Genomic DNA, 27,670 nt, shown 5'->3' on the forward strand with positions numbered 1-27,670 from the left:
GCAATGGAGTTAGAAAAGCACTGCGGCACGTTTGCCCACCTTCTGCGAGAATTCTCTTCCTTGCCCTCTTCAGTGGATGCAACACTGACGGAACCATAGCCGAGTCTGTACAATGGCAGATAGCTACTCCAGCACTCAGCATCCGACCCCATCAATCTTCCCTTCTGATTAATCTCCTCCTGCAGTGTTACCTCGTGATCACAACTGGAGGGCATCTCACATGTCATGGACGTATCATTTCTCCCCTTCCTTTTTACAGCTCTTTGTGCTCGACGTCGTCTACTGATGGGTTCCTCTGTCTTTTTTTGGAATCACTATCGCTACACTTAGAATCTGATCTGGCAAGGGGTGATGGATATGATGACTTGATTGTTCCATTTTCAGGCTCAGGAACACTAAAAGAAGGGTTCGAGGACTCAATCGACATACTTTCCCCCTTTACAGCCTGATCTCTTTCGGGGAGAATTAGCTCCTCTATCATGCTCAAACTTTCCTTCATTTCTCTCATCCTTAGCCCAAACTCGCAACTTTTGTTATCACGGGATGGAATCTGTGGTGAATCTGGGCTACTGCCGGGAAAAATTTCCTTGTGAGCAAACGGTGAGCATGTAATTGTAAGGTCGTCTCTAGAGTTCACTTTAAACTCGCAAGATCTGTGCCGCTGAAAGATGCTACTCTTTTTCTTTGTTGGGTGTGCATGTGGTTTTGTTTCTTCATCGGCTGCCCCTGCTGCTGTGCTCGTTCGTTGCTTCTGCCAGAGTGGCAACGTCGCCTGAAATTTTCTATCGTTGTTAGTGAATAACTTCGATACGTAGGTACGCAAGACCACACCAAAGAACATCAAAACATAGAAGCCAGTTCGGTTCGATACTGATGTCACATGTGGATGCAATGATCTTCTGATTCAACCTCTTATCCCCTTGCCAAAAGCAGGGGTAGATAAATCATTAAAATGGATGGAGTTGATGAAACAGTTTTTGAAGCACTGGAACCTGAGAATTGAGTATCTGAGGACAGACCTGCCTGGTTTGAGCCTCAGGGATATCACGATGCAGGAAGCGAACAAAGCTGCTTTTAGAAGAGTTCCCCACTCCACTGGCAAGCGAGGGGATTGCTGCGTTGGAATCTCGCGCAGCTCCACCACTGTTGACTTTGAAAGAAGGGGTGGCCTTGATTTGGATCGCACGGCGTGAAGATGACTCGGCCGGAACAGTCATTTTGAATTGCAGAGATTCGCCAGACCGTCGCTGCGGTAGATGCGAGCTGCTGTAGCCTGCTTTCTCGGATGAGAGACGGGGTGAATTAGATTCCAGTAAGTGGTCTTCCACCCCAGTATTGATTGTGGAGATTGTTGCAGATTTCCTTTAACTCAAATTATCCGGCGCTGCGTATGATCGTGATATTGTAGGTTAATTAAGTGTCAACGAGACGAGAGAGCGTTGCATTACTTCCGACCGATGCCCAAAATATCCTGCGTTTAAACGGCTCTGCAAATCCACGCATTCCTCTCGAACATGAGTTGTACAATGGGTTCCAAATGCTATTCAATTCAGCCGGCTACTCCTTCATCAATCTAAATTTGATAATCCTTGAGCACGGACATGCTATTGTCGAAAGTTTTCACATGTCTACGCAAGGGTTCAGCTCGATCAAAGCGAACTTGCCAGATTTGCTTCACACTCCAGCAGAAGGCACAACAATGGCGTGTGCACCCCCTCTCCTTAGAGTAGAGATGAACCTCTTGGAGCTAACCATGATGAAGCTCGACTGTCAGCCAAAACCAGAAAAATATCGCAGGTCCGTTGCTAACTCATCAGATGATGAGCAGGAAAGACTCGAGATAACACCGGAGAACTTCCGCTTGTCCTCAACTCTGCTAATCGGGTAAATAGAATCTCCTCACTCTCCTTGCCATTCTCACGACCGATGTGCGGGGAAATCGAGAGTGTTTACAGCTGTAATTGAGCTGTAAATGCACTGGTGTCTGGATTGAGTTTATGAGGGTAATCACGCGTAACTCTCTGAGCATCTGAAACCTGGAATTGTAACGGCGATGGTGCGACGCAGATGTAACCATACTAGTGAAGGAGGTGCCACAACCGAAGGTTTCGGAGAGAAGTTGGGCGTAACCGTCAACGGATTCCCTGCTTCTACGAAAGTCCTACCAACGGGAACTTCGTCACTCTTCCGTCGAGATTCGTTATAGGATCGGACAACGAACGAGAAGACTTTTTTCGTTCGCTTTTCGATGCAAGCAGCTCCACAGAAGTCCCCATTTCTCAGTTGGTGGGATTGCTTAAACATTTACGCATGTGTGTATATATATTGGTAATTGTGGGTGAATTATTGCTGTTAAAAACTATGCTAGCTTTTTTACACTTTTAATACATTTCTAGTCCTTATAACCTTATTTTCTGAATTATTTATTTGTCTTCTAATATTTTAACACGAGAATTTATTCCTTCTGCTTTATTTTGCCAATATGAATGAAATAATTCAGTTATTACTGCTCAACATGTAAAACCATTTTCTTTAATTTCAATAAATGATTTAAATTACTATATGATAAAATAAGTATATACATACCAAAGTTTACATCACGACAAAAAAATTGATAAAGAATTCATCACAGTACAGCAAAGAATTCAGACCCTCTTGGCTCCTGTGGAGGAACACTTAACCTCTTTTCATGCTGTCCAACACGTTCGAGCGGAAACCAAAGATGAAACCCACAATTTATTGTCACTTAAAGTAAATGTATACTCAGATGGTGTTGTTAAGTCCATGTCTTGAGCAACAGCTTGTGGCTCCTGAAGCAAACTGTAATACCGAGTACAAGTTATCAGAAATGAACGTTCCTTCTTTTCAACTAATGCTTGATTGAGTCAAATTGGCTGACTATGCAGTGCCGATTCATATGAATAACGATAAAATCTTGTCACTCACAATCACGAATTTGCCACAAGTCCTATGTCTGCAAGGAGTTGCTCAGTGCAGGGACGAACTCCTGCTGCAGTGCATATCAGGGAATCTTCTCCAAGGAGTTTTCTCATCATTTTAGATGGGTCTCTGGCACCTCCATGCATAAGGAAACCTCGCCGCAGACTATCTCCAGTTGCAAGATTTAGGGGATCCTCTATACAGTGCTTTTGCCATATGCTAGCTGCGAAGCATCTAGCATACAAGTAGCTGTAATAACCTGCACAAGAAACCAGACCACGTTGGTGACGTGTCTCAATGCTGGTGACGTGTCTAAATGTCATGCCTCCTTGAAGCTATCAACCATAGATCCATAACTTCAAATAACTTCAAGCTATTAAAACGTGTAGACCAAGTTAATTTCTGATCCTGGATGTATTACGAATGTCCCGTTCAATGCATAATTATTGCACACAAATGTTGCTTAATCTATTGACGAACAATACAGTGTTATTTAAAAAAAAAATCAGGACAGTAAAGCATGCAGCACCAAAATCATTTCACCATCTTACCAGCGCCATAACTGACAAGATGGTTAAACCGAGTATGCCAATGAGTGCCTTCCACATGTCTCACTCCAGTGTACTTCAGCTTCAAATCTGCTATAACTGCAGTGGTATCCTTGGCTGGAAGCGGTTGTTTTCCAAATAAAGTCATATCAATAAGAGCATACAGCACCTGCAAGCCACGACAAGTTCATTTCGTTGTGACTCAAAAACGAACAAAAAACTAGAGATTAGTGGATACTACTCATGCCAGTAAACGTGTTTAATGACTAGGAGCAACAGTACAGATATACCAAGAGCTTTACAGTAAAAGGAAATTCATTTAACCTGGCGTTGAATCTCAGTAGCAGAAAGCATTCTCTTGGCCTCATTCATGGATGCAACCATCTTCTCAGGAATGGTCTCTCCTGTAAGATAATGTCTTCCAAATTGACGGAGTAACCGATAGTCCCAAGCATAGTGCCTAACTCCATACGTTCAAATGCCAAGAAACATTGAGAATCATGTACCCCAGAATGGCTGGTAGATCACACCAGACAATAAATACTAATAATACTACTAATAATATTCAATAAGAATAGACTACAACAATCTCTTTTGTGATATCATGAACTTCCAAAGATAGCCTCTGCAACAAATGCCACATGCACATTCACTTGCTATGGAGAGAAAAACAAGGGTGTTTGACTAGGATATAACTTACTCGAACAATTGAGATGGTGTCTCTGAGAAATCAAGCACCGTTCGCGTGCCAGAAAAGTGCTGAAATTCCTGTAAAAATACCAGCACAGCAGTTTGAATATCTTTGACAAATAATAATCTCAAGTCCTCTGACGAACTTCAAACAATAAAACACCAAAAATCAGAAGCATATTAGTATAGATACTGTGTTGAAGTAATAACAAAAGAATGTTCAAATCATTTGTTCACAACATTGCAGAGATCCAAAAGAAAAAAAACTTCTGCACTTCATTCTCGTGTAGTCATGAACTTGGCCCAACACGGAAAGACGTTAATTACTTCAATTCCACGACCAAAACTTTCTACAAAAATCAAAAGCCACGAATGAACACATACTGTACGAGAAAGTAACGAGTGTAATGCGTGCCCAAACTCGTGGAACAATGTTTCGACCTCCCAGTGATTCAAAATAGGAGGTGTGTTTCCATCAGGAGTGGCAAAATTGCATGCTAAAGCTACCACCTGCATCCGAAAGTCAATCAGGATTTTCTTGAAACCATTGTTAAACAATGCAAATCCCCGTTCACACTTGTGAAGATTCTTAACCACAAAATAAGAACAAGATGCTGTTGATAAAAGTAATTAAGAGCGTGAAGATACCGTTTGCTGAGAAAGTTTCGTCGTGCTTAAGATATAGGATCTAATATTAATAATACAAACCAAATTAGGACTTAAACCAACACATCACTTCATCAGTCTAGAGCGATAAAACTTACATCCTATACAAACAAACACATGTGTAAATCCTGTAGCAATCCTAGATGAGCTCAAAAGAAGAAAGTAATTAGTCAAATGGAATAGTGAGCGTACTGGAAGCTGATAGTCGGATTCGGATATCCTTCGACAACCTTTTAGGGTAAAATGCGCACAGCCGGGAAATTTGCCGGGTCGTGCATAAAGATCCAAGTACAAATGTCCAAGTTCACCCTGTGAAATTCGATAAAAAGTTGTGCAACTAGGAGAGTTATACGTCTGAAAACCCTTCAAAAATAATAATTACGGAGTGCCCATGTAGTGTAGTAACCCTTACTCTAAAGAAGGGTATCTGTGGAATTCACTGTTTATCAAGTGACAGAATGATATAAAACCACGTACTGAAATACATGTTTTGTCAGCAAATAGGTTATCTAATATATCACAAAACCCATGAAGAAAGTCTATCACGCTTACTGTTATAATCAGTTGCAGTTCTTTACATGTACTAGTAGCTATGCCCCAGAAAGACAGCTCAGGTGATAAAGACATCAAACGAAATACCTCAGAGGGATGACGCAGACACATCTTTTGTACCGCTGGATGCCATGCTTCTCCAGGAGCTAATGGTACTTGCTCAAACGTAGCCCCAAATAAAGTCTGGCAAATTATCCTGAGGGCTTCAATACATTGTCCTACTGGAAAGTAAGATGCCACAACCTGCTTCACCGACAAATTGTGTCAGATGAAGCATGAGGCTATGAAGCAACGTTTCTGGAGCAAAGATAGAACGAAAGAGGTCAGAGTTAAAAAGTCACAAAACTCACCCCTGCGTTCAAGTCATAGGTTCGAGCTTTCAACAGACCAGCATAGTAAGATTCATCCCAAGCATTTATTGAAGTGCTGCTGCAGGACGTATCCACTTGTTTTGAAAACTCCGCGAGTGTTTTCATTTCCTGAGACCAATTTGAAGACGATCAACGTCAGAATCCTGGGTAACGATCTAAAGCAATGCTTCGAGCAATGAACAGTTCAATATTTCATCAGACATGCTGTAAAAGTACAACTGTCACAATCCAGTATCCATTCCATCCTTACTTAATGCTTCTCCAAATAAATGCTTTAAAATATAAGGTTCTTATTCCTATGAGTATCAAAATTGTATCATTCAGAAAATAATGTAAACTTAACCTCATCTGCCTTGCCTCGAATACGAATGCTGATGTCTTCAAGGAAAGAAACAACAGCGTTCGGTGACTCTGCCATGGTAGGGGCAGTTGCAAACTCCGCATAAGAGTTGTAGCCGAGGAGCTAGGTTACCACCCCAATCAATCCATGTTTGTATGTATGTCAGATGCAATGTATCGCTTGGACTGAGGTATAACCAAATAAAATAATTATGTACTACTTCAAATTGTAAGATAATTTTGTGACAAGTACTATACAACTACGTCTTGATGTTCCAAACTTTGAACCTTCCTATGACAGTTCACCATATGGCCCGATGGAAGATTAGTAACAGATCTAACCTGAGCAAGTTCGTGACGTGCACCAATGAGGTGATCCAGCACTCGCAGATTAGCTTTCGGTACGCAGTGACCAACCATATACACCCGCCGTCTTACCTGAAGATAAAAACGACAATAATAATATATTTATTAGTCTCACTCATTCTAAAAATTCTTCTACAATTACCTTTAGTAACTGAAAAGAAGTACTGAGTCGAGATATACCTCAGAGTCTGCCACATATTTGAGTACAGAGGAGAGAACAGCAGGTTCAGTAACCACACGCAAACCCATATTACTGTCATCCGCTGCCACAAACTTTGAACGACGAGACCAGCCTACTCGACCATCTTTTTCCATCCATATGGGCTTCATCATATGTTGGATACTTTTTGGTATCACGGATGCTGGGAAAATATCCAGCTGACCTTGATCCCTCATCATGTTCTCCCCAAACCTAACAAAATAACAGAATGTAATTTTTAACAACAGATATCCAATTGAAGATAAGTAAACATTGCACAAGAACGCGACTAAGAGTACAAACATTAGAAGTAGACCTTGCGGTTGAAGTTAGATAACAGCACTATCGTAACGAAGTCAATAAGCCCAAGCACCTGAACGCACTTACTCTCTGCCTAGTCTCGTGATTTCAAGATTCAGATCATTCACTCGCTTCAATTTGTCTGCAAGTCCAAAGTTAACAACAGTTAAACCTGAATCACAGCTGATGAGGTGGATACCAAGAAAGAATAAAAGAAGATATACTTTAATTGAAATAGTTGGGTGTTGATATCGATAATATGCTCTGCTTATAAAGCCAATGTCCGATACAATTAAAGCATACGCAGGTATCTATGTAAAAATTCCGATACATTGACCTTAGCCTCAGACCTCGTTCTGGCATACAGGAACCAGTCATCTAACTATTTCCACAGCATTGAGACCTTGATCCAAGTGGAAATCCAAGTAGGCTGCACAAAAAATATTAAATTTTTTATTGCTTCATGTTCCATTCGCCCTCAAAGAAGGGACAACCTACCAGAAGGAAGATGTATTCCACCCCTCTCAAAATCCATACGGAGAGTTTTAGCAGCCCTTCTTGCTTCTTCAGTGGTAAGAATATCAGGAGACTCTTCAACTCCAACAATCGCCTTGTATAGAACCGGATGAGAATTCAAATACTGACACAAAGCAACCAACAACCATGTAAATAACACGTTCAAAATTGAAGAATACGTTGAGAAGGGGAAAAAAGAATAAAACCCCATCTGAAGTCTCGAACACAAAAACCCAGTTTGCACTCATCATCACAAAAATCACAGTCTATAAACGCATGGATGTCATTCACAAAGCGTCAAATTTATGGGTGATACCTACACAGTCTTGCACACAATGATGATAACCAGGCCTTACCTGTAAGTATTCATAGACTTTCATTGAGGCGTGGTTGGATTCTTCCACATATTCCCTGCAACAAACAACGATGAAGTCATGAATGGACACAGTACTTTCAGTGAGAATCTTCTTAGTGATTGTGTGACTAAAACTTCGAGAACACAAACTTGTAGCCTTAGAACATCAGAAGACCCAAATAGCTAAGAAGTCTATAAACTTCAAGTACTGCAAAGCTTAATAACTATTGAAAAAAGGTTTTACTTCAAAGTTTAATGCAAGAGTATAGTTAGATAGAGGAATATGTTCGCAGCAAATAATACATACTTTTATGTAAATCATCTAATGTGGTAAGTATCAAACAAAAAAAAATAAAAAATAAACTTCAGGAGGATGTAATGAAGGGATGCAAGAGGTACACCTTACTTGTCAGGGTGCGTGTTCCGGCATAGTTCAGCTGCATCCACAACTGAGCAAACCTAACCCATTTCACACAAATTCTTTGTCAATCCTAGAATTGACGAAGGGAAACAAGTTGCATTTTTGACATCATATTTTCGTATATGCAGCAGGTACTCAAGACAGTCTAAGTTCTCTAATCAAATGACAAGTAACAGTTTAAGCTTGCAGGTGTGCGGTGCCTCATAGGTCAGTATTCTTTACCGTGTCCGATATATCGTCCATAGCACGAATGACGCCCATCGACGGAGGCATATCTTTGATGTTCCGGATTATAATCTCTGATCTACACACCCACGCTCGACTCAGGTCACCAAAAAACTTGACAGATTGTGAACATAGCCTTCGCAGCCTAGAAATGAGGTGAGCTGCAAGTGTCCATACTCACGTAGCTTGTGTCCGTATACTACAGACCGAGTGCTCAAGACCCACCTCCGATACCCCACAAAACAAAACACACACAATGGTCTATCCGTATTAAGAGGTAAAAACGCATTCTTTGGTCAAGTATGATTGTATTTGTAGTAGTTTCTACAAATTGAAAACACCTAGAGCTATGAGATCAACATTATAACCATCACAATTTTCTATCAGACATCTTTCCAGCATCAAAATTCCCTAATGAGACATCATCAATCAGCGCCTTACTTGTCAATTGCATCTTGAGCGAAGATACGGAATCCTTTGGCAGTCTTCAGGATTTCATATCCATAAAGCCCAAGCATCTCTTTCCTCAAATTCGGAGGCTTCATGCTTGGTTTATACTCCTGAGGGAGAATCTGCTTCTTTTTCTCGGTCGAATGAGCAGCTTCTGATTCAACCTTGGACCCAGTAGCTACAGGAACTGAACCTGCCTTCGAAACCAGGGTTCTAGATACAACCTGAGGCATATGTGCGGAACCTTCCCTCGCAGTACACGAGCATGAAGTTGGGTACCACTGGCATGACCAGGCAATTTTAAAGAGCTGGTCCCTCTCCCCAAAGTTGGAAGATGCGGTACTAAGCAATCCCTTCGCTGCTCGACGAGACTTCATGGTTCCTGTAGTATATAGGCTCAGAGATGTTTTCAAGTGATTTTCATCTCACGATCACTTTACTACCACACAAGGCTATCGCACTTGTCAATCTGAGTGTCAGTGGAATAGCTCTATCTGCGTACGATCAACCAAACAAATCTAATCAGCAAAATACATCACATAGTCCAATTAACAATTCGCCATGAGTTAGGTTGCTGGTGGACTTGAAACATATTACTCATGTGATAACATCATTACATGTGGTAATGTATCATTTTCACAACGAAACTTGGCTTTCTTGCAAAGCTTAAATACATCCAGCCTCGTCAATTTTACGCATACTCCTGGAAATCAGTCAACAAATGCAGGAATATACATTGACATGGAGGACAAATAATATATCCAAAACCCTAACCCTACTCCAAAAATGAAACATGTGGTTCACAGGCCGGAAACTACGAGATATCCTGATTAAACTGCTATTTGTGTCAAAAAACTTCCCGAAGATGAGAAGAAGATCCACGCAGCAATTGTTGGTAACAACCAATATCCGCTCAAAAACTCAATTGGACTCACTCCGAAGCTAAATTCAAATTCACTGAAATCGAAACATCTGAGCAATCTCGCAGAACCATCTCAACCATCAATCCTCGTAGGCTACAAAATGCACCTTCACTACAGCGCGACTTCAAATCTCTCTTCCCCAAACCGCTTCAAACCCACCATTTTAACCCATCATATAAATCACGTCACGCATCACATTCGAGGAAAACAAAACAATAAAACACAAGATTTAAAAAAGGAAAAATAAGTTGCGCACTCGACTGAGATTTGTTAGAAACTCTTCTCCAAGTTCAACACTACATTTCCTCAATCCTGCGATGAACCGTACCGGCATTACCACACGTGACAACACTCTCCAAGCCAGCGTATCAAATCGACGCACTGTCGTAATCCACCGACGCCTGCATCACCTGTTTTCGGTGACCGCGCATTGAAGCTCTTCTCTCTATTCAAAGGCTGTGGAGACGTCACCAAGCCATTCCGCTGAGTCAAATCCGCCGCAAACGCATTACACAACACTAAATTCCAAAACCCCACGAAGCCGACGACCTCCTTTCCGTTAGCACCGTCGCCATAACGTCCGCATCCATGTCTGTCTTCACGTCGCAGCGGTCAAGAGAGGGGCACGGGCACGGGCACGGGCACTCGAGACCTCCGGATTTTGAATGAATGAACGTTTCTTCATCATATCTGCATCCACTTTCAAAACTTTATTCATCGCAAGAGGATGTACAGTAGTGAAATGCGGTACGAAATGTGCGTTCACGTCCCGAATTGCTCAAGTCCAGCACGTGAAGGCGGTCATTAGTCACCATGTTGATACATTTGCAATGTTGTTCTACATTAAGACGTCTTGTACAAGTGCAATACAATTGATCATGTTTTCTGATTTACAAGGTATGTGCCGTAGATGCATGTATCAAATGGCAAGCATAATATCCTCCACCCTGCTGAGTTTCATGTACTGTGTGTTGTGCCATGAATGTATTATGTTGTATTGTGATCTGTTGTTTGAGATCAATTTTCGTTGTAACCAAATGTGCCGCACATTGGCTGATCCTGTGCCGCACCTCTGCTGCACTTGCGCACCGTTGCTGTAGGGACATTCAAATGGATCTCTTTGGATTCGTATGCCAGGTCTGTCTCCATTTATCTCTGATCGTTACTCAAGAAAGAATTGAACATGAAACTGGGTTCCATAAGAGGAGCAAACCATTTGAGCTTCACTGTAAGTGATCACTTTTTCCGAATTCCAAGCCTATGCCGGAGATGAATGCAGATAAGGCCCGACAGCCGCTGAATGAGGTGTGAATGAGCTCTTGCTGTTCGCAGACTTCAAAACTTAAATAGAGAAAATTGTTAGAACCTCTACAGCTAGTTCGCCCGAGTTTAGAGGTCTAATTCAAACGATGTAGCATATGACTGTAGTTGGCACAAATTTTGATCTGAGAAAATAACTTTATTACAATTTCGGAGAGCAACATCATTCCGAGGAAATTCAGATGGACACCATCGAAAACCTGGATTGAGGTCCGAATGAAAAAATTCCGGCATGATTACAAAATGTGAAGAAATAGTGTGCAGGCAGAAAGTCCCCCGGCCCACTTTGAGTAGATAGTAATACAAATTATCGCCGTAAAAACTCCCTTGAAGGGCTTTCGGCTACTTCACAGCGATTATAAGAAACCGCCCACAAGCGACTCACAAGAAACCCTCTTAACGATGCTGGAGATCATATACCAAACCACTTCTACCTGCTGCGTACTCAAGTGTAATAGTTCTCTACAACTCCAGTGAGCAAGCCACTTCTGAAACAAATAGGTGGAAACACACAGTTTATGCAGTCTATGCAACGATTGTTGATTACCAAGGCCGTGTTTTGGCAATTAGGCCTAATTGATACTTCATGATAGAAACAAAAGAGCGACTACAATGAGTGGCTCAATTAAAACTATTAGTAGTCAAACAGGTTTTTACCTAGGTTTATCATTGCAGAATTCACGAGGACTGGACTGTGGATTCTTTAATGGCTTGAGGTAGCAGTCTCTTGGGCTGGAGCAGGTGGTGATTGAACATTCGAATGAAGGACTGCAGTTACCTCTTCCGCTCCAAGTTTGAGAGCAGGAGCGGGCATGTTTTTGCTCGAAATGTGTGAAGCACAAAGCGATACACACCACACAATGAAAAGTGACACCATGTTTCCCAAACTTGTAGTTCCCTATAACAGAAAAAAGAAATTAATCGTCAAGAGAGACATTTGTAACCATGCACAAGCAGTATCAAACAAAGCCATGCGAGGATGTATGGAAGCACGTATCAAAAAAAATTAAGATCCTCAGTTCGTGAATCATAATAGGAGACAACCAACACCAGCAGGTGCTACATATTTCTGGAATCGAAAAACTCACCTGGGGTTGGCTGACTGGTCGATCTGCAGGTGAATCAGTGGTGTCATCAACAAAGCCACGAGCCACAGTCTCCGACAACATATTTAAATTAGCCCGACTTGCATCCTGTGCAAATTGTGCAACGTGTTGGACGACTCCTGTAATATACTCCGCCGAGTCTGCAGCTCTGCTACTCTCGTCGAGCACTATTTGAGCCACGCTCTGCGACACAGAGCCTCGTGCCTCCCCATTGTCACTTAACATAATATCTTCAGCAACATGGTGAAGTTTAGCAGCCACCTCATCAAGGTCTGGATGATTGTAACTTGACTTGGATGCCACCTCACTCTCATTTCCAGCTGTATCCAGAGATTGCTCCTTCTCACCATTCGCAGTTCCAAGTGATGTAACAGATAGTGGAGTGACCACTTCATCAGAAATCATGCCACCGTCTGAATCAACGCTTGGTTCACCCCTCAATATTTTGTTAGTGGTAGGAGCCTCACTAAAATCGTTTAAGTTGATTTCTCTCAAAATGGATTCAACTTCTTTTGAATGGGGAACTCCAAGAGCATCAGCAAGTAGCAGTGACGGCTCAACTTCAACATATTCTTCTGGAACATGGATGACTGCTGACTTGACTTCATCGTCTGTCATCTCGGTCTGAAGCAAACGGGATACATCTTTAGGGGCCACATCTGTTCCATCATCGTCAACTGATTCAATACTGGGTAACTCCTTCCTCTCGACTCCAATGCTACTGGGCACAATAGAAGCCTTTGTTGTAGGATGTTCAACCTCCTCAGCCAAAGGATGCTCATCACATGGCTCAGCGAACTCATCAGACCGGTCCTTAGAGGCAAGCACAACAGGACTCCTCAAAATTTCCTCCGGACTGGGGATTACTGAAGATTCTGGGAACTCCTCAGATTGGGTATCAGGTCTCTCTTCATTGATAAAATCCTTCCCCTCAGCAACACTCTTTGCATCCTTCGCATTTACCTCAGCATCTACTAAAACTGATTTTTCGCTTGGAGGGTCTGCATCACTCTCTTGTGGAAGCTCCTCCTCGTGCGAGCTTCTGTCAGTTTGGACAATTTCCTCTTCTGCTAGCCCTGAGTTCTGATGATGTCTTTCTGAAGACACATCGTCTGCCTCCTCCAGAAAATCTGCAGACGAGGCAACCTGTGAAGATACTTGAGAATATTCAGCATCGACGATTTCTTTTACATCAGCTGCCATATCCAAACCATTTTGTTTAGGAGAATCATCAGAGATACCCTCGTGCTCGAGAGTTGACAATAAGTATTCATTGAGATCAAAGATGTCCTCTTCAACAGGCAAGGGAGCAAAAGTGGCATTGATATTTTCGTCATCCATTTCTGGCGCAGACACTTCAGATTTCACTTCCTCAGTTATGCTAATAGCATCATCAGGAACAGTACGGAATTCTGTACTGGCCAAGTCTTCATCGGTTTTCATATTGGTGGCTGCATCTGCAACTTCAGTAGATTCTTCAACGAGAGCATCAACTGCTTCACTGTCAACGCTGTCAGCGGAGGCTCCAGCTATTGTGTCCTCACTATCAGCGCTTATCAACGTTGTAGTCAAATCAGACTCATCCTCAAAATCCGCCTCTATTGCTTCGTCTTCAACATGATCAGAGGGAGATGGAACAGGTCCCGCTTCAACCAATTCTTCCTCAGGCTCCGTATTAGTTGTTTCTCCAACAACTTCCTTCTCGTCTACTTGAGCATCAATTGACTCACTATCGACGATGTCAACTGATCCTTCAGCAGGAAGTGCAGGGCTTAGGTCCTCATTTCCAGCACCCTTCGAAGACCGTACTTCACCAGCACTCTCAGGACTCTCCCCCACCGATTTGTCATCAACAATATCAGAGGGAGCAAGCTCGAGTTCAACACTTACTGGTTTTTCATCGGGGTCTCCATTAGTTGTCACTTCCGTATACTCGTTATCTTTCTCAACCTCCTCGACAGTGGCATCAACTGCTTCACTATCAACTTTGTCATCTGATTCTTGAGCAGAAATTCCAGGTCTTACGTACTCACGGTCAGCGGTCTCCAACGTTGTGGTCATCCCACTCGCAACCTCAAAATTCACTTCAACATCTTTGACTTCGACGTCATCGGGAGAGGCACACGCTGCCTCCGAACTTGGTGACTCCACGATGGGCTCTGCACTAGGTGCCGCTTCCTCATAATTTACCTCAACATCTTTAACTCCGACTTCATCAGGAGGAGCAGACACTGATGTCGAACTTGGTGACTCCACCATAGGCTCTGCACTGGGTGCCGCTTCTACAGCCTCCTCACCAGGAGCTTCGACTGGTTCATTGTCAACTACGTCAGCTGATTCTTCACTAAGAACTTTAGCTCCTACGTCCTCGCAGTCAGTACTCTTCGAAGGCATTTCAGCAGCCACCTCGCTGAGATCTTCAGAATTCACCTCAACAGAATTGTCCGCAACATCGTCAGAGGGAGGCGGCACAGTTTTCACTTCTGCTGATACCTCCTCTTTCAGATCCTTACCGGTGGTTGCTTCCACAGTCTCCTCGCCCTCCTCAACATATGGATCAACAGCATCAGTACTAACTGTGGCAGGTGTTTCTTCACCAATAATTTCAGCCCTTTCCTTCGCATTGTCTGGACTTTCTGATGTTGCATTTGTCTCACTCAGGTCCTCAGAATTCACATCAGGGACTTTCATTTCAATATCATCAGAAGGCACAGTTTCCACTCCTTCTGAATTTTCCTCTATGAGATCTTCACTCGTTGTTGCCTCCACAACTTCCTTGTCCTCTTCGCCAACATCATCGACTGTATCACCATCAGTATTCTCAAGTAAATTTTCTCCGGAAGACTCCGCTCTCACGCCCTCATTGTCACCAATTTCCGAAGATACTACTGAGTGCGGCTCCAAGGCATCTTCAGAATGCTTGGGTTCATCTTCGACATCATTAGAAGTAGATACAGGTCCTACCACTACTGAATCCTCCAAAGGCTCAGCAGTGGTTGCCGAATCTACAACCGAATCAACGCACTCTACAGAGTTATCCGATACTGGAGCAGGGACATCCTCAGAAATTTTAGGTTTCAAGCTCTCTTCATCATCTAGAACGGCTTTTTCAATAGCTTCACTCAACTCCTCGCCTTCTGTGATCTCCGCCGCATCTTGAATGTGATTCAAAGGGTTAAACTCTGCATCTACCTCAAGAGGCTCCTCTGCACTGACACTCAATGGAGCTTCCACAGTTGTATCAACACTCTCGTTCACAGATTCATCAGAGACCTTCCCCTCAACTTCTTCAGACTTCTCAACATCGTGAGATACTTTACGATTCAATTCATCCAAGGCAGGTTCACTCTTCACTACACGCTCGTCAACAGCCGCAGCAACATCATTAACCTCTTCCGCCACCACACCCTCGCTTCCCCCTGCCTCCACGGGCGCCGCCATATCCATCTCCTCGGAACTCATTACACTAGAGCCCAAAAATCCCCTCCCGATCTGCACGACTCCTTCAATCTGAAAGTGATTACCACGCCATACCAGCACCAGCAAATACTACACCATTCAAATACGCCTCACACATTGGCACTAAAATCGACAACGATGAATCTCTGTCCCAAACGAAATGTTTTTCTGCAACTGCAGCCAAGCGTCAGAGCAGGAGCACGAAACCGAGACTATGTCAACAATAGAGACGTCTGGTAGAGCTCTGTTTCGGGCTCCATAGCAACCTAAAGTTTTAAAACGGTGCCAGTTGAGTGCGATAAATGGGCCCTCCGCTTCCGCCGTCCTGGCAGCTGGCATATGGGTCAACATCGGTGGGCCACATTCAAATACCCCCCCCCCCGCAACTGTTTTACCGCCCCAGCCCTCCGATCAAACCTCACATCATGCTTTCAAACAACATCTTCACTTACATCAGCAAAAATCTGCTCTTCTATAGCTTCTTTTTCACTTCCTGTGTCCCTCTCGTCGTGGACAGCGCAGATTTCAGTGAGTCTACGGCGTCCGCATCTTCTTCCCTTTTTCAGCCGACATGTGCTCACTGATCTGAGCTCGCCACTGCCTGCAAAATCACTGCAACTGCACCGTGGGTTCAAGGGCACCCCCACTAGGCTGATTGAACAAGGGAGAGAGGGGGGGAACCATAATACATTTTTAATAATCAAAAGAAGAAGAATAAGATGAATAGTTCTAATGAAACGAGGAAGTGTGCGAATTTGGGCGAATTTGGGCGAATTTGGGCGGTGGAATGTGTCCTAGTTGGGGATGCTTTACATGCCAGGTCCAGTGCCATGTTTGTATTTATAGATTGGGGCATTGGACACAACATTTGACGGTGGTGGTGTCCACGTGTCAACCATTTGGATAACGTGGTGACCTAGGTTGAAATTTAAATGTATACGAAAAAGCTTTTATTATTATTATTATTTTATTGCATGTCTGTGTTTTTCAAAAACTCTGAAGTGATTCGTGTGTTGGAAGAGTGGTGGACGTTGTTTGTGTTTTTGACGATGTAAAACAGAATAATTAGAGTGACGTCTACATTCGTTTTTTTTTTTTTTTTTTTTTTTTTTGTGTGTTAATTCTGTATCAAATCAAAGTGTTGTAGAAATAATCTCATCATGGTGACGATAGAAGATTAAAAAAATAATAACAATACTGATGATATTTTTAGAACATAAAATACAATTGGGATAGGTAAACTCAATTCTATATTGTAGTTAATGATTAACATGCTGCTGTAAAGAAATTACAAAAATTCCTAAAACATTTCAACCTTTTTTCAAATCTTTGCTATCTTCTCTGTTATTTATTTATTTATTACAAACAATTGTTTGTTTTAGTTGTTGAATTTAAACCACTATAAGTTGCATAATCAACCTTTATAAATTAAATGTGTTCTATCTTTATCTAATAAAGCTACTCAATTTTCTTTATAATAATAATTATTAACCATAGAAACTTGGATTAAGTTTTTATGTAATTTTGATATGTGTGTTATATACATAATACAATTTTTACAATGTCAATAGAAAATTCAATAATACAATTAGTCAATACTTATTTATTTGATTTATTTTTTTACTAATAGATAACAATAATATTATTGCTACATTTATTATTATAATTTATCATATATTAACAAAAAGACTAGAATAATTATTATTGTAATCTTTATTTATTTTTAAATAATTAAATTATGTTATTAAATATTTTTTAATTGTAATAATACTAAAGACATGAATTACAAAACAATTGAAGAGTCAATACACTCTTGTGCCTTGACAAAAGAATAAATATTTACTTAAAGATAGTTATTATATTAAATTAGAATAACTATTGTCAAAGATCAAAAGATTAAAGATTTTTGAAATAAGGCAAAGAGCAAAAAAAGGCATTGATAATAGTGAAGAAGATATTACTTCTATCTCTATATATACTATCTAAATAAGAATTACATGGAAAAGTTATGTAAGACCTCTAACATGTGTCTAAATTGTAGAACATATGTCTAATTTGTAAGACAAGTTTTATATATGTGCAATATATGGCCAACTTATTGATCTAATTATTAATCTATTAATCACTTACAAATACATATGAAGTCAAATTTGAATCTATAAAGCTTTTAAGAAAATTTTTATGTTTAAATAATTATTAATATTGATTATACTTATGATATTATTATTTTTTTAGAAATAACGTCCAAAAGGAGCAATAATCACATGTTAAGGAAGTCTAGGATGTAACAAATTATATTTGTTACATATTTTGATCTTTGTTATCTTTCATAATAGTTGATAGGCCTTTTCAGCCATTGATAATATTTTATATCAAGGCAAGAAGACTCCCTTGTTATTTGGTCATTTTTGAGGCCTTCATAGTATCTTTCTTAATAAAATATTCAAAATACCATTAAGAATGATTTTTTATCTTAAATAGTATCACCAAATATTGAGAGTCTCTTCTAAAGTTGTGATATCAAATGCATTGTACTTTACCATTTATTCAAAAAAGAACTTATTATTTTTGATAGTCTTTATTTTTATTATGTCATATTAAAAACTATAATAATCCCAATCTCTTGTGTAATAATTTAATAAAAAATAGTTTCTAAATTAAATATATCAATTACCAATTTTTTTATCTTTTTAATACTACAAATAAAAAAAATTACAAATAAGAATAGAAGATAGAATGCAATCTTCATTAAACCTTCTTTACTTCAAAGCAAAGCTTTTCTTGACTTTTTATCTTGATTTTGATAGATGGTGTTATAAAAATATTGACATTTTTTGCTACAATTTTATTATTTCTAGATAACACAAATGTATATTCACTAATATCATATCCATACTAATATATAAGATGTTCTAACCTATTTGGCACCACCTTGAATCTAAAAGCTCTTCTATATCAAATTCATCATTGTTATCTGCTTTTACAAAAAGAGATGATATTTATCTTCTTTCCAATATATCTACTACCTTGTATGGCTTAAGAAGAGATATAAAATTTGAAATGGATCTTCATGGATTCCAATATATATAATCAATATGCAATTAGACTGATTTGTTTATAAATAAAAAAATATTTTAAATCTATAATAATCCAACTTGTCCCAAAAAAAAATAATCTTAATATTAAGGCAAAATAATCATGTCTTATTGCCAATTTAGAATTAAGGTAGTTTCTTGCAATAGACATATGTATAGATCTTTTGTTGTTTTTGATCTTTCTTTAATTATGCCTTTATTATTGTATATAATTTTAATAAATTATTTATTAAATCTATTTTTATAAGATTATTAACTTTTAAAAAACTAAAAATATCATATTATGGTTGATAATATAAAAAATATAATTATTAAATAAAAAAATATATCACATCATTATAGAAAAACTTTGCTAATAGCAAAAGTATTATATAATCATTTTGATGGTAGTTGATGGTGCATTTCAAATGTTGCTTCAATTCTTGACTTATCTATTTTGTTTATTCATTAGTGTGAAAATGAAAAGCCAAAGGTTGTTTTATGTCTATTTTCAAAATCTAAATTTTTTCCTTTGTAGTCTAAATACAAATTGAATTCCTCTATTTGATATAATATCTTTTAGTAATCTACAAAAATAATTTTTATTATTAAAAAAAATCTTAGTTGTTTCTTTACATATAATAAACTTTATACATAATATGAAATATTACACCTTAATGAAACAATCTACTATTATAAATATTAAATCATAAGAACTTAAAATTAAAAAATCTTTGATAAAATCAATAGAAACAAAAGATTATGGTTGTTTTACTATAGATAGTGGTTGAAAATTTTCATAAGATCAATGACAAGGAATTTTTGATTTTTAAAAAATGTAAAAAAATACAAAGTTCTTAACTATTTTTTATAATTGAAGCCACTAAAAATCTATTCAGATTAATTTTAAGTTCTTGTTGCATCTAAAATATCATGTAGTTGAAAAATTATGACAAGCTTGAAGAGCTCATAAATGTACTTCATCTTTTAGAATATATAAGCATCCTTTAAAATAGAAAAGATTACTCTTTAATTCAAACTTAAAAGAATCTTGAGATTTAGAAGAATTATTCTTAAGATTAAGATATAAATATACTCTAAGTTGTTATACATTGTCATGGGCATAATTGACAATTATTATTACCTAGAAAAGAAGAATTAGGTAGAAGTAAATAAAAGTATATAGATTTGATAATATTTTATTGAAAAGGTTTATATATGTAGATTTGAATTTATATATATTTATAGGTCATTAATAGGTTGAAATTTTTTCCAAAAATTTGGCCATATGTCACACATGCTAGTAACTTGTGGTACAAGTTGACCATATGGCATACATATAGGAAACTTATTTTACAAGTTAGAAACAAGTTAGAGGTTTTATAAAATGTTATGATGTAGTTTTTGATTAGATAGTATATATAAAAGCAAAAATAATGCCTTTTTAAACTTATCAAAGTCTTTTTTCTTTTTATTCATGTTTCAAGAGTCTCTAGTCTTCTTGTCTTTTATAATAGCTATTCTAATTTTAATAATATATTATTTTTAAGTGAACATCTATTTTATTTAATGACATAAGATTATATTAATTCTTTTGTTATTTTTTATTTGTATCTTTGATAATATAATAAGAGTATTAACTTATTATTTTTATTTTATTTTAGAAACAAGTCGATGATTTTTTTTTATAATTTAAAATTTATAGATTATCCATCTTTAAATTAATAAATTTTATTTTCTAAATTTTATTATATATATATATATATATATATATATATATATATATATATATATATATATATATTTGTAGAAATTTTTATTTGATATTAGAAATTATAGATTATCCTCTTCTAATTTGATTTGTAGATTTGTTAAAATATTTTGTTATAGAAATCAAAGAAAAAAATATGGAGACTATATTTGGAAGAAATAAAAATTGAATTATAATTATTGTAGATCTTTAGAAATTTTCTAATACTTTTAAGGTAGAAATTTCACATTTTATTAATGTCAATTATTAAAAAACTATTCCTATGCCTAAAGAAGAAGTGAACAATGAAGTCTAATATCTATGCTAAGAAGTTGTACAATTGAGAGAATCAAATAGATGTCAAAGATAAGAACTTGATGAATGAAAATAAACAAATAAAAATTTTTATAAAAAAAGATAACAAAAGAGTGATAAGTACATATGCATATATTAAAAAACAAAAACTAGAATGGATATTACTAAAAGACAAAAAAAACTAGAGATCCTTCAAATTAAATTAAAAGCAAGAAATGAATTTATAAGAGTAAGAAAGGCCTTAGTCTTTCTTCTATATATACTATATAACTAAAAGCTATGTGGTGACATTCTACAAGACCTCTAATACATGTCTAACTTCTTGGATATATGTCTTACTTGTAAAAAAAACTTCTTATATGTGCACAATATGTCGAATTTATACAATAAGTTATCAATATGTACAAACCATGGCCAACTTATTGAGTAAGTTTTCAATCTATCAATCACCTGTAGACACATATAAAAGTAAAGTTGTGTCTATGAAGCTTTTCTATAAGATATTATCAAATTTATCTATTTTTATCTACTTCTATCTATTCATATTATTTAAGTAATTATTGAAATAAATATGGATGTTCATGATATTACCTCCCTTTCTAAAAAAAAGTTTGGCAAGAAGTAGTAATTACATGTTGAAGAAGTGTAAGATGTATCAAATTGTATTTGCTACATACTTTGATCTTTATTTTCTTTAAAAGTAGTTGATAGATCTTTTAAGCCGTTGATAGTATGCGATACCAAAGCAAGAAGACTACCTTAATTATTGATTATTATTAAGGCCTTTATAACTTTCTTCAAATAAAACATTTATAAAAATGTTAAGAATTGTTTCTACTTCTAATAGTATCACCAAACATCAAAAACCTCTTCTAAGGTCGTAACACCAAACACATTATATCTTATCATTTATTTGAAGAAGAATATGTTGTTTTTAAAGGTCTTTATTTCTATTACATTGTCTTGAAGGTTGTAACAATTGTAATGTTTCATTCAATAATTTTACAAATAATAGCTCTTGAGTTGAATCTACTTTTTGTTGGTTTTTCATCTCCTTAATGATACAAAAAGAAATTACAATCAAAGATAGATAATATAATATAATCTTCTTTTAATATTGTTTCTTTTATGATATATTTTTTTTTGAATCTTCATCTTAATTTAAATAGATGTCATTGATGAAAAGCTTTGATCTTCTCTATTGTATTTGTAAGATTCTTAGTTGATTCCTATGTACATTTATTAATATTATATCTTTATCAATGAATAAGATATTCTAATTTAAGTTGGTATGAATCATCAAATTGATTCATTGATTTTTTTAGAATAAAAAAATATATTTAGAATACTTAGAACTATAATATATGGTGAATAGTATAAAACTCTTTAAAAAAATAAAAAATTAGAGTGTTAGTTGTAGAATTGGAATCTTAGTAAGTCTTAGAGATAATTATCTTAGTTGGTTTAATATTTTTTATTTATTATTGAATATTGAGGGATATTTACTAAGATCAATATTTATATTGGTCTTCTATTTATGCATATTAATTATAAGAAAATCTATAAATATTAGTTAGTAGTTGAAAGAAACATGAGAAAGAACCTCATGTCTTTTTAATTAGTTATATAAGAAGTAGGATTTAAAGTAGATTTAAGTTGATTTTATTACTATAAAAATAATCAAGATAGAAAATTACAGCCTTAAACTAATATTAGTATTATAGAACCATTATAAGAATTTTTATAATTTATTTAGAATTATTTAGGATTTTTTAGAGTAATTTCCAAGACTTTGATAAAAATGAGTTTTACTACTTTGGGAGCCATTATGATAAAATGGAGTAAGATTTGAAGTCCAAGTGAGGTATCTAGACTATTTGGATGTTTTTAAATAACATATTGAAGTCAAAAATATAAAATTAATGGTTTTACTAGTAGAAAATCGGAGGACTAGTAGCTAGTATAGTCTTTGTAAGAATAGAGGTGTACAAGTCCCATATGAGTTGTAGCACCTTGAAGGTAGTTAGGAGGATAAGTCTAAGGCCTCATAGTCTCTCTTAGAGATCCATATGCACTACTTATGAGCCTTGGTGAGGCTCAAATTTTTGATCTCTTAAATAAGTTATCCTTGAGGTAATTTTTTTTATTTAATTTTTTATTTATTTACTTGTTATTTTTAAATCTTCATAACTTACTTATAGTAATTCAGATTTATATTTTTCTTATATCATTCAAAAGATAAAAAATTATCTTTTAAAAAATATATTTTTTATTTTTATTTTTTACTTTTTATTGGATAAAAACTCAATGAACTTATTGGGACTAGTTTTGTAGTGTGCAATTGCTTGATTGTACTTGTTTCACTTGTTTTTGTATTTTGCTTCTTTTGTTCTTGTTTTTGCTACTTCCACTTCATACCACCAATTACAAGCAACTCTTAATTGAGGCCATCTTGTAATTGGATTGAAGAATGAATTTTACACTCATAATTGGCATCACCTTAAATCTAAGATTTTTTCTATTCCATTCTCTTGATTAATATCTACTTTAATAGAAAGAAATGGTAATTATCTTTATTATAAAATATTTACTATCTTATATGATTTAACAAAAAATATATAGAATATATAATAAATATTTTTAGATTTTAATAGGTATAATTAATATATAATTAGATTAAATTATTTACAAATAAAAATGGTCCAAATCTATAGTAATCCAACTTGTCTCAAGAATGGCTAGTCTTGATATTAAGACAAAGTAATCATACTTTGTTGCCAATATAGAATTGAAGTTATTTTTTATGTTAGGCATTTGCATGGATCTTTTGTCATTCTTGAGTTTCTTTTAGTTATATCTTTATTGTCCTATATAGCTTTGATAATTATTTTGTCAAATCCTTTGCCATAGAATTATTAATTTTTGAGAAGTCAAAAGTATTAAGTAGTAGATAATAACCATAATTAGCATAGAAAGTTATTTATTGAATAGAAAAATGTACCTTATTATTATAAGAAACACTCTGCTAATGACAAAAGAATTGTCCAATCATCTTTGTGGTAGTTGATAGAACATCATAAATACCGCTTTAAAACTTGATATACTTATTTTATTTGTTCATTAATTTACAAATAAAAAGCCAAAAATAATTTTATATCTACCTTAAATATCTCAAAAAAAAATCTTCAAAGCCTTGAAAAAAACTAAGTTCTTCTATTAGATATAATATCCCTTACTAACTATCAAGGACATGAATTTTAAAAAAAGAAATTCTCAATAAACTCTTATGTCATTAGAAAGAACTTGAAAAGTCACTCATAGATAATATAGTATTGAAATAGAATGACTATTGTCAAAAATAAGAAAGCTAGAAAGCCTTGAAACAAGACGAAAGATGATACCAAACATGTTATATTTTACCATCTATTTGAAGTAAGACATGTCATTCTTGAAAATCTTCATCTCAATTACGTAGTCTTAAAGATTGTAACAATCACAATGTATTGTCTAATAAGTAAACAAATGAAAGCTCTTAAGTTAAATTTGCAGGTTATTGGTTTTTCATCTCTTTAATGTGACAAATATACATAAGCTACAAACAAAAGTAGAAAGTAGAATGCTACCTTTTTTGGATCTTATTTCTTTAATAATAAATATTTCCCATTATTTATCTTGATTTTAATGGATGTTGTCAATATAAAGTCTCAATTCTATTTATTGTTTTTATAGAATTCTTTGTTGACTTCTATGTGCATTCACTAATATCAGGTTTGTACTAATAAATAAGATGTTTCAACCTATTTCAATGCAACTTTAAATTTAAATTTCTTTCACCTAAATTTTTTGATTATTATCCACTTTCATATGAAGAGGTGGCATTTATCTTCTTCTTGAGATATTCACTATCTTATATGATTTAAGAAAAAATACATGACATATGAGGTGGATTTTTATAGACTCTGGTAGATGTAATTAATAAGCAACATAATTGACTTGTTCACAAATAAGAAAAAGTCCAAGCTTATGATAGTCCAACTTGTCACAATGATGAATAGTCTTGATATTACAATGGAATAATCATACCTTATTATCTAAGTTGAATTGTAGTTGTTGCTTGCAATAGGCATCTGTATTGATCTTTTGTCTTTCTTGAGCTTCTTTTGACTTTGCCTTTATTGTTGCATATAACTTTGACAAATGGTTTGTAAAATTTTTTGCTGCAAGATTATCAACTTTTGAAAATTCAAAAGTATCAAGCCATGGATGATAACCATAATTGGTAAAGAAAGGTATTTATTTAGTAGAAGAATGTATTGAATTATTGTATATAAACTCTGCTAATGGCAAAATAATTATCCAATCATCTTGATAATAATTGATGGTACACCTCAAATACTACTCTAAAAGTTGATTCACTTGTTTTATTTGTCCATCAGTTTGAGGATAAAAAGCCAAAGAAAGTTTTATATCTACCTTTAGAATCTTAAAAAGGATTATATAAAATATTGATATAAATTGGATCCTCCTATCTAATATAATATTTTTAGTCAATCTACGATAGTGATAGATATTATTAAAAAAAGCTTAGCCATTTTATACTTTTGATAGATTTTATACATAATATAAAATATGCCATCTTCATAAAACAATCTACTATCACAAATATATAATTATACAAACTTGAAATTAGAAGATTTGTGATAAAATCTAGAGAAAGAAAATACCATGATTGGTTTAGAATAAATTATAGGTCAAGAAGTCCATAAGGTCAATGGTGAGGAGTTTTGGATCTTGAACAAATATCATATGATTGTTCAAAGTCTTTGACTGCCCTTTATATTTGAAGCCACTAAAAATCTCTTAATATTAGTTCCAAAGTCTTATTGTATCTAAAATATTCGATTGGTGGAAAGTCATGATGAGCTTGAAAAATATGTAATTATCTCTCAACTTTTAGAATGTATAATCATCCCTCAAAATAGAATAGGTTGTTTTAAAAATTAAACTTAGAATTATCATGATATTTAAAAGAATTATTCTTGATATCATAGATAAGAAGATTAGAGGACATACTTGATTGAATTTACTTAAAAAAGGTTGAATCAATAGACAATGTTGATTTTATTGCTCGAAGGTGAAAATACTTTAGTTTTAATGGAATCATTTTTTGTTGATTAAAAGATGTGTGAACTTAATTAATAGCCACAATAGTTAATTATAATCACTTTTATAATTTTTAACATATTTTTATTAATTTTAATCTTAATATGATTAATTTATGGATTTGAATTAGTTTTTTTAATAAATTATGATTTTATTCGTATTTTTAAGTTTTTAATTAGGTAGATACTTTTAATTATTAGATTAAATTATTATTTAAAATTTTAAGAATAATAAATTTAGAAGATTTATAATTTTTTTTATTTGATTTAAATTCTTTTTAAGTGCTCAAATTAGAATTTTGGTAGAATTTCTCTTCTAAGTCTTAAAAATTATATCTTGAATTTATCCACAATCTTTGTTTTCTTTTGTAAGACTAATTCCTAATTTGGCTATAATTAAAAAATAGTTTTTTAGTCTAATTGTTCTATCTTCTTGTTTAATTTTAAGATTTTTTAATCTTAAATTTGATGCCATAATTTAAATAGATTAAAAATATAAAGTCTAATTCTTAAATTAATGATGATTTCTAGAAGATGGAGGTGAGCTAATTGTTGTAGTGGAATTTTCTCTTTTAGTGATTTTAATCACTATTTGAAGTTGAAAATTGAAGAAAAAGAAAAAAATCATAAGTGTATTAATTCAAGGCCAAATTGAAATTGGATCTTAGATTTGCTAAGAGTTTGTATTTAAGGGAGTTTAAATTTAAGAATGGTAATCATGATGGCTTTGATGGCAAGAAACCTTGCTGATCTCCAAGTTGAATGAGTTAAATTTGAATTATAGTTGGAACTTACAACTAAATTAGCAAATTAATTGGTTTTTATGATTTAGAACTCGGATTTGGGCTTGTAAATAGTCAACCCTAGGATAAAAATTTATTTTAGAAACATTGGTAGTATTCATTTTTCCGTAAAGGTGTTAGTTTTTGAGTTATAGGCATTTCCAGCCTTAAGATTGGATTTAGGCTTAAAGTGATTAATTAGGGATTTTTTTTATTTGGATGGTGGAGATGTGGCCACCACCTTTGGGCCTCCTACCACCTGATTAAGAAGGCTTGGGTGGCCAAATTCCCTCTCTCTTGAATCCCCTTTTGTAAAGCAAAGCCTTGCCAAATTATTTTTAGACTTTTAATTGAAGGAATTTTCTCCAATCTTGTCCCTGCCTTGGTATTTTTTTTTTCTCTCAGTTACTTAATTTTTTTTATGTTTTTTAGCAATATTTGATATTCTTCTTTTTTTAATTAACAACTTTTCAACAATATAAGCCACAAGCAATTTGAAGCTTAGACGGATTTTTGGCGAATTTTCAAGTAGTAGGGTGTCTATTGCCCTTGGCAAAATAAGAGCATCAACTTTGAAAATTTGTAACTTGATGACCTCTAACTCAATTTTAATACGACTTTCTATTATGAATGAAATTTGAAGTTTCATTTATTAGAAAATTTGATTTTTTAACTTTCAAGTTATAATAATTTTTTGATAATTTTTAAAGTGAGGACGGATCTTCTACCTTGGTAATTTAGAATAATCAACTTTAGAAAAATGTAGCTTAATATCTACTTAAATTTTTTCATCAATTTTTTTGGAGAAGAAGCTTATTAAATATAATTTTAAGAAAAAATT

At 35.2% G+C, this 27,670-nt stretch overlaps 3 protein-coding genes across 3 annotated transcripts; 1 reads left to right on the top strand and 2 right to left on the bottom strand.

The window, feature by feature from the left end:
* Window positions 1-1,537: 1,537 nt before the first annotated feature.
* LOC112293049 (uncharacterized) lies at window positions 1,538-2,660 on the top strand. The gene is made up of 2 exons (XM_024542090.3): window positions 1,538-1,884; window positions 2,068-2,660. The coding sequence occupies exons 1-2, from the start codon at window positions 1,538-1,540 to the stop codon at window positions 2,204-2,206; spliced, it is 486 nt and encodes a 161-aa protein (XP_024397858.1). The 3' UTR covers window positions 2,207-2,660.
* Window positions 2,661-2,718: 58 nt separating this feature from the next.
* LOC112293047 (mitochondrial intermediate peptidase, mitochondrial) lies at window positions 2,719-10,462 on the bottom strand. The gene is made up of 18 exons (XM_024542086.3): window positions 10,272-10,462; window positions 8,930-9,320; window positions 8,486-8,567; window positions 8,249-8,301; window positions 7,844-7,898; window positions 7,470-7,611; window positions 7,059-7,113; window positions 6,653-6,884; window positions 6,449-6,544; window positions 6,111-6,230; window positions 5,747-5,875; window positions 5,484-5,639; window positions 5,037-5,153; window positions 4,563-4,688; window positions 4,189-4,256; window positions 3,813-3,948; window positions 3,492-3,657; window positions 2,719-3,199 (listed from the first exon to the last, which is right to left on the bottom strand). Exons 2-18 carry the CDS (start codon window positions 9,313-9,315, stop codon window positions 2,949-2,951), a joined length of 2,370 nt encoding a protein of 789 aa, XP_024397854.1. The 5' UTR covers window positions 9,316-9,320; window positions 10,272-10,462; the 3' UTR covers window positions 2,719-2,948.
* Window positions 10,463-11,299: 837 nt separating this feature from the next.
* LOC112293468 (uncharacterized) lies at window positions 11,300-16,046 on the bottom strand. The gene is made up of 2 exons (XM_024542914.3): window positions 12,270-16,046; window positions 11,300-12,079 (listed from the first exon to the last, which is right to left on the bottom strand). The coding sequence occupies exons 1-2, from the start codon at window positions 15,747-15,749 to the stop codon at window positions 11,885-11,887; spliced, it is 3,675 nt and encodes a 1,224-aa protein (XP_024398682.1). The 5' UTR covers window positions 15,750-16,046; the 3' UTR covers window positions 11,300-11,884.
* Window positions 16,047-27,670: the final 11,624 nt, after the last annotated feature.

Source organism: Physcomitrium patens, chromosome 16 (genome assembly GCF_059467195.1).
Source record: "Physcomitrium patens ecotype Gransden chromosome 16, ASM5946719v1, whole genome shotgun sequence".
NCBI lineage: Eukaryota > Viridiplantae > Streptophyta > Bryopsida > Funariales > Funariaceae > Physcomitrium > Physcomitrium patens.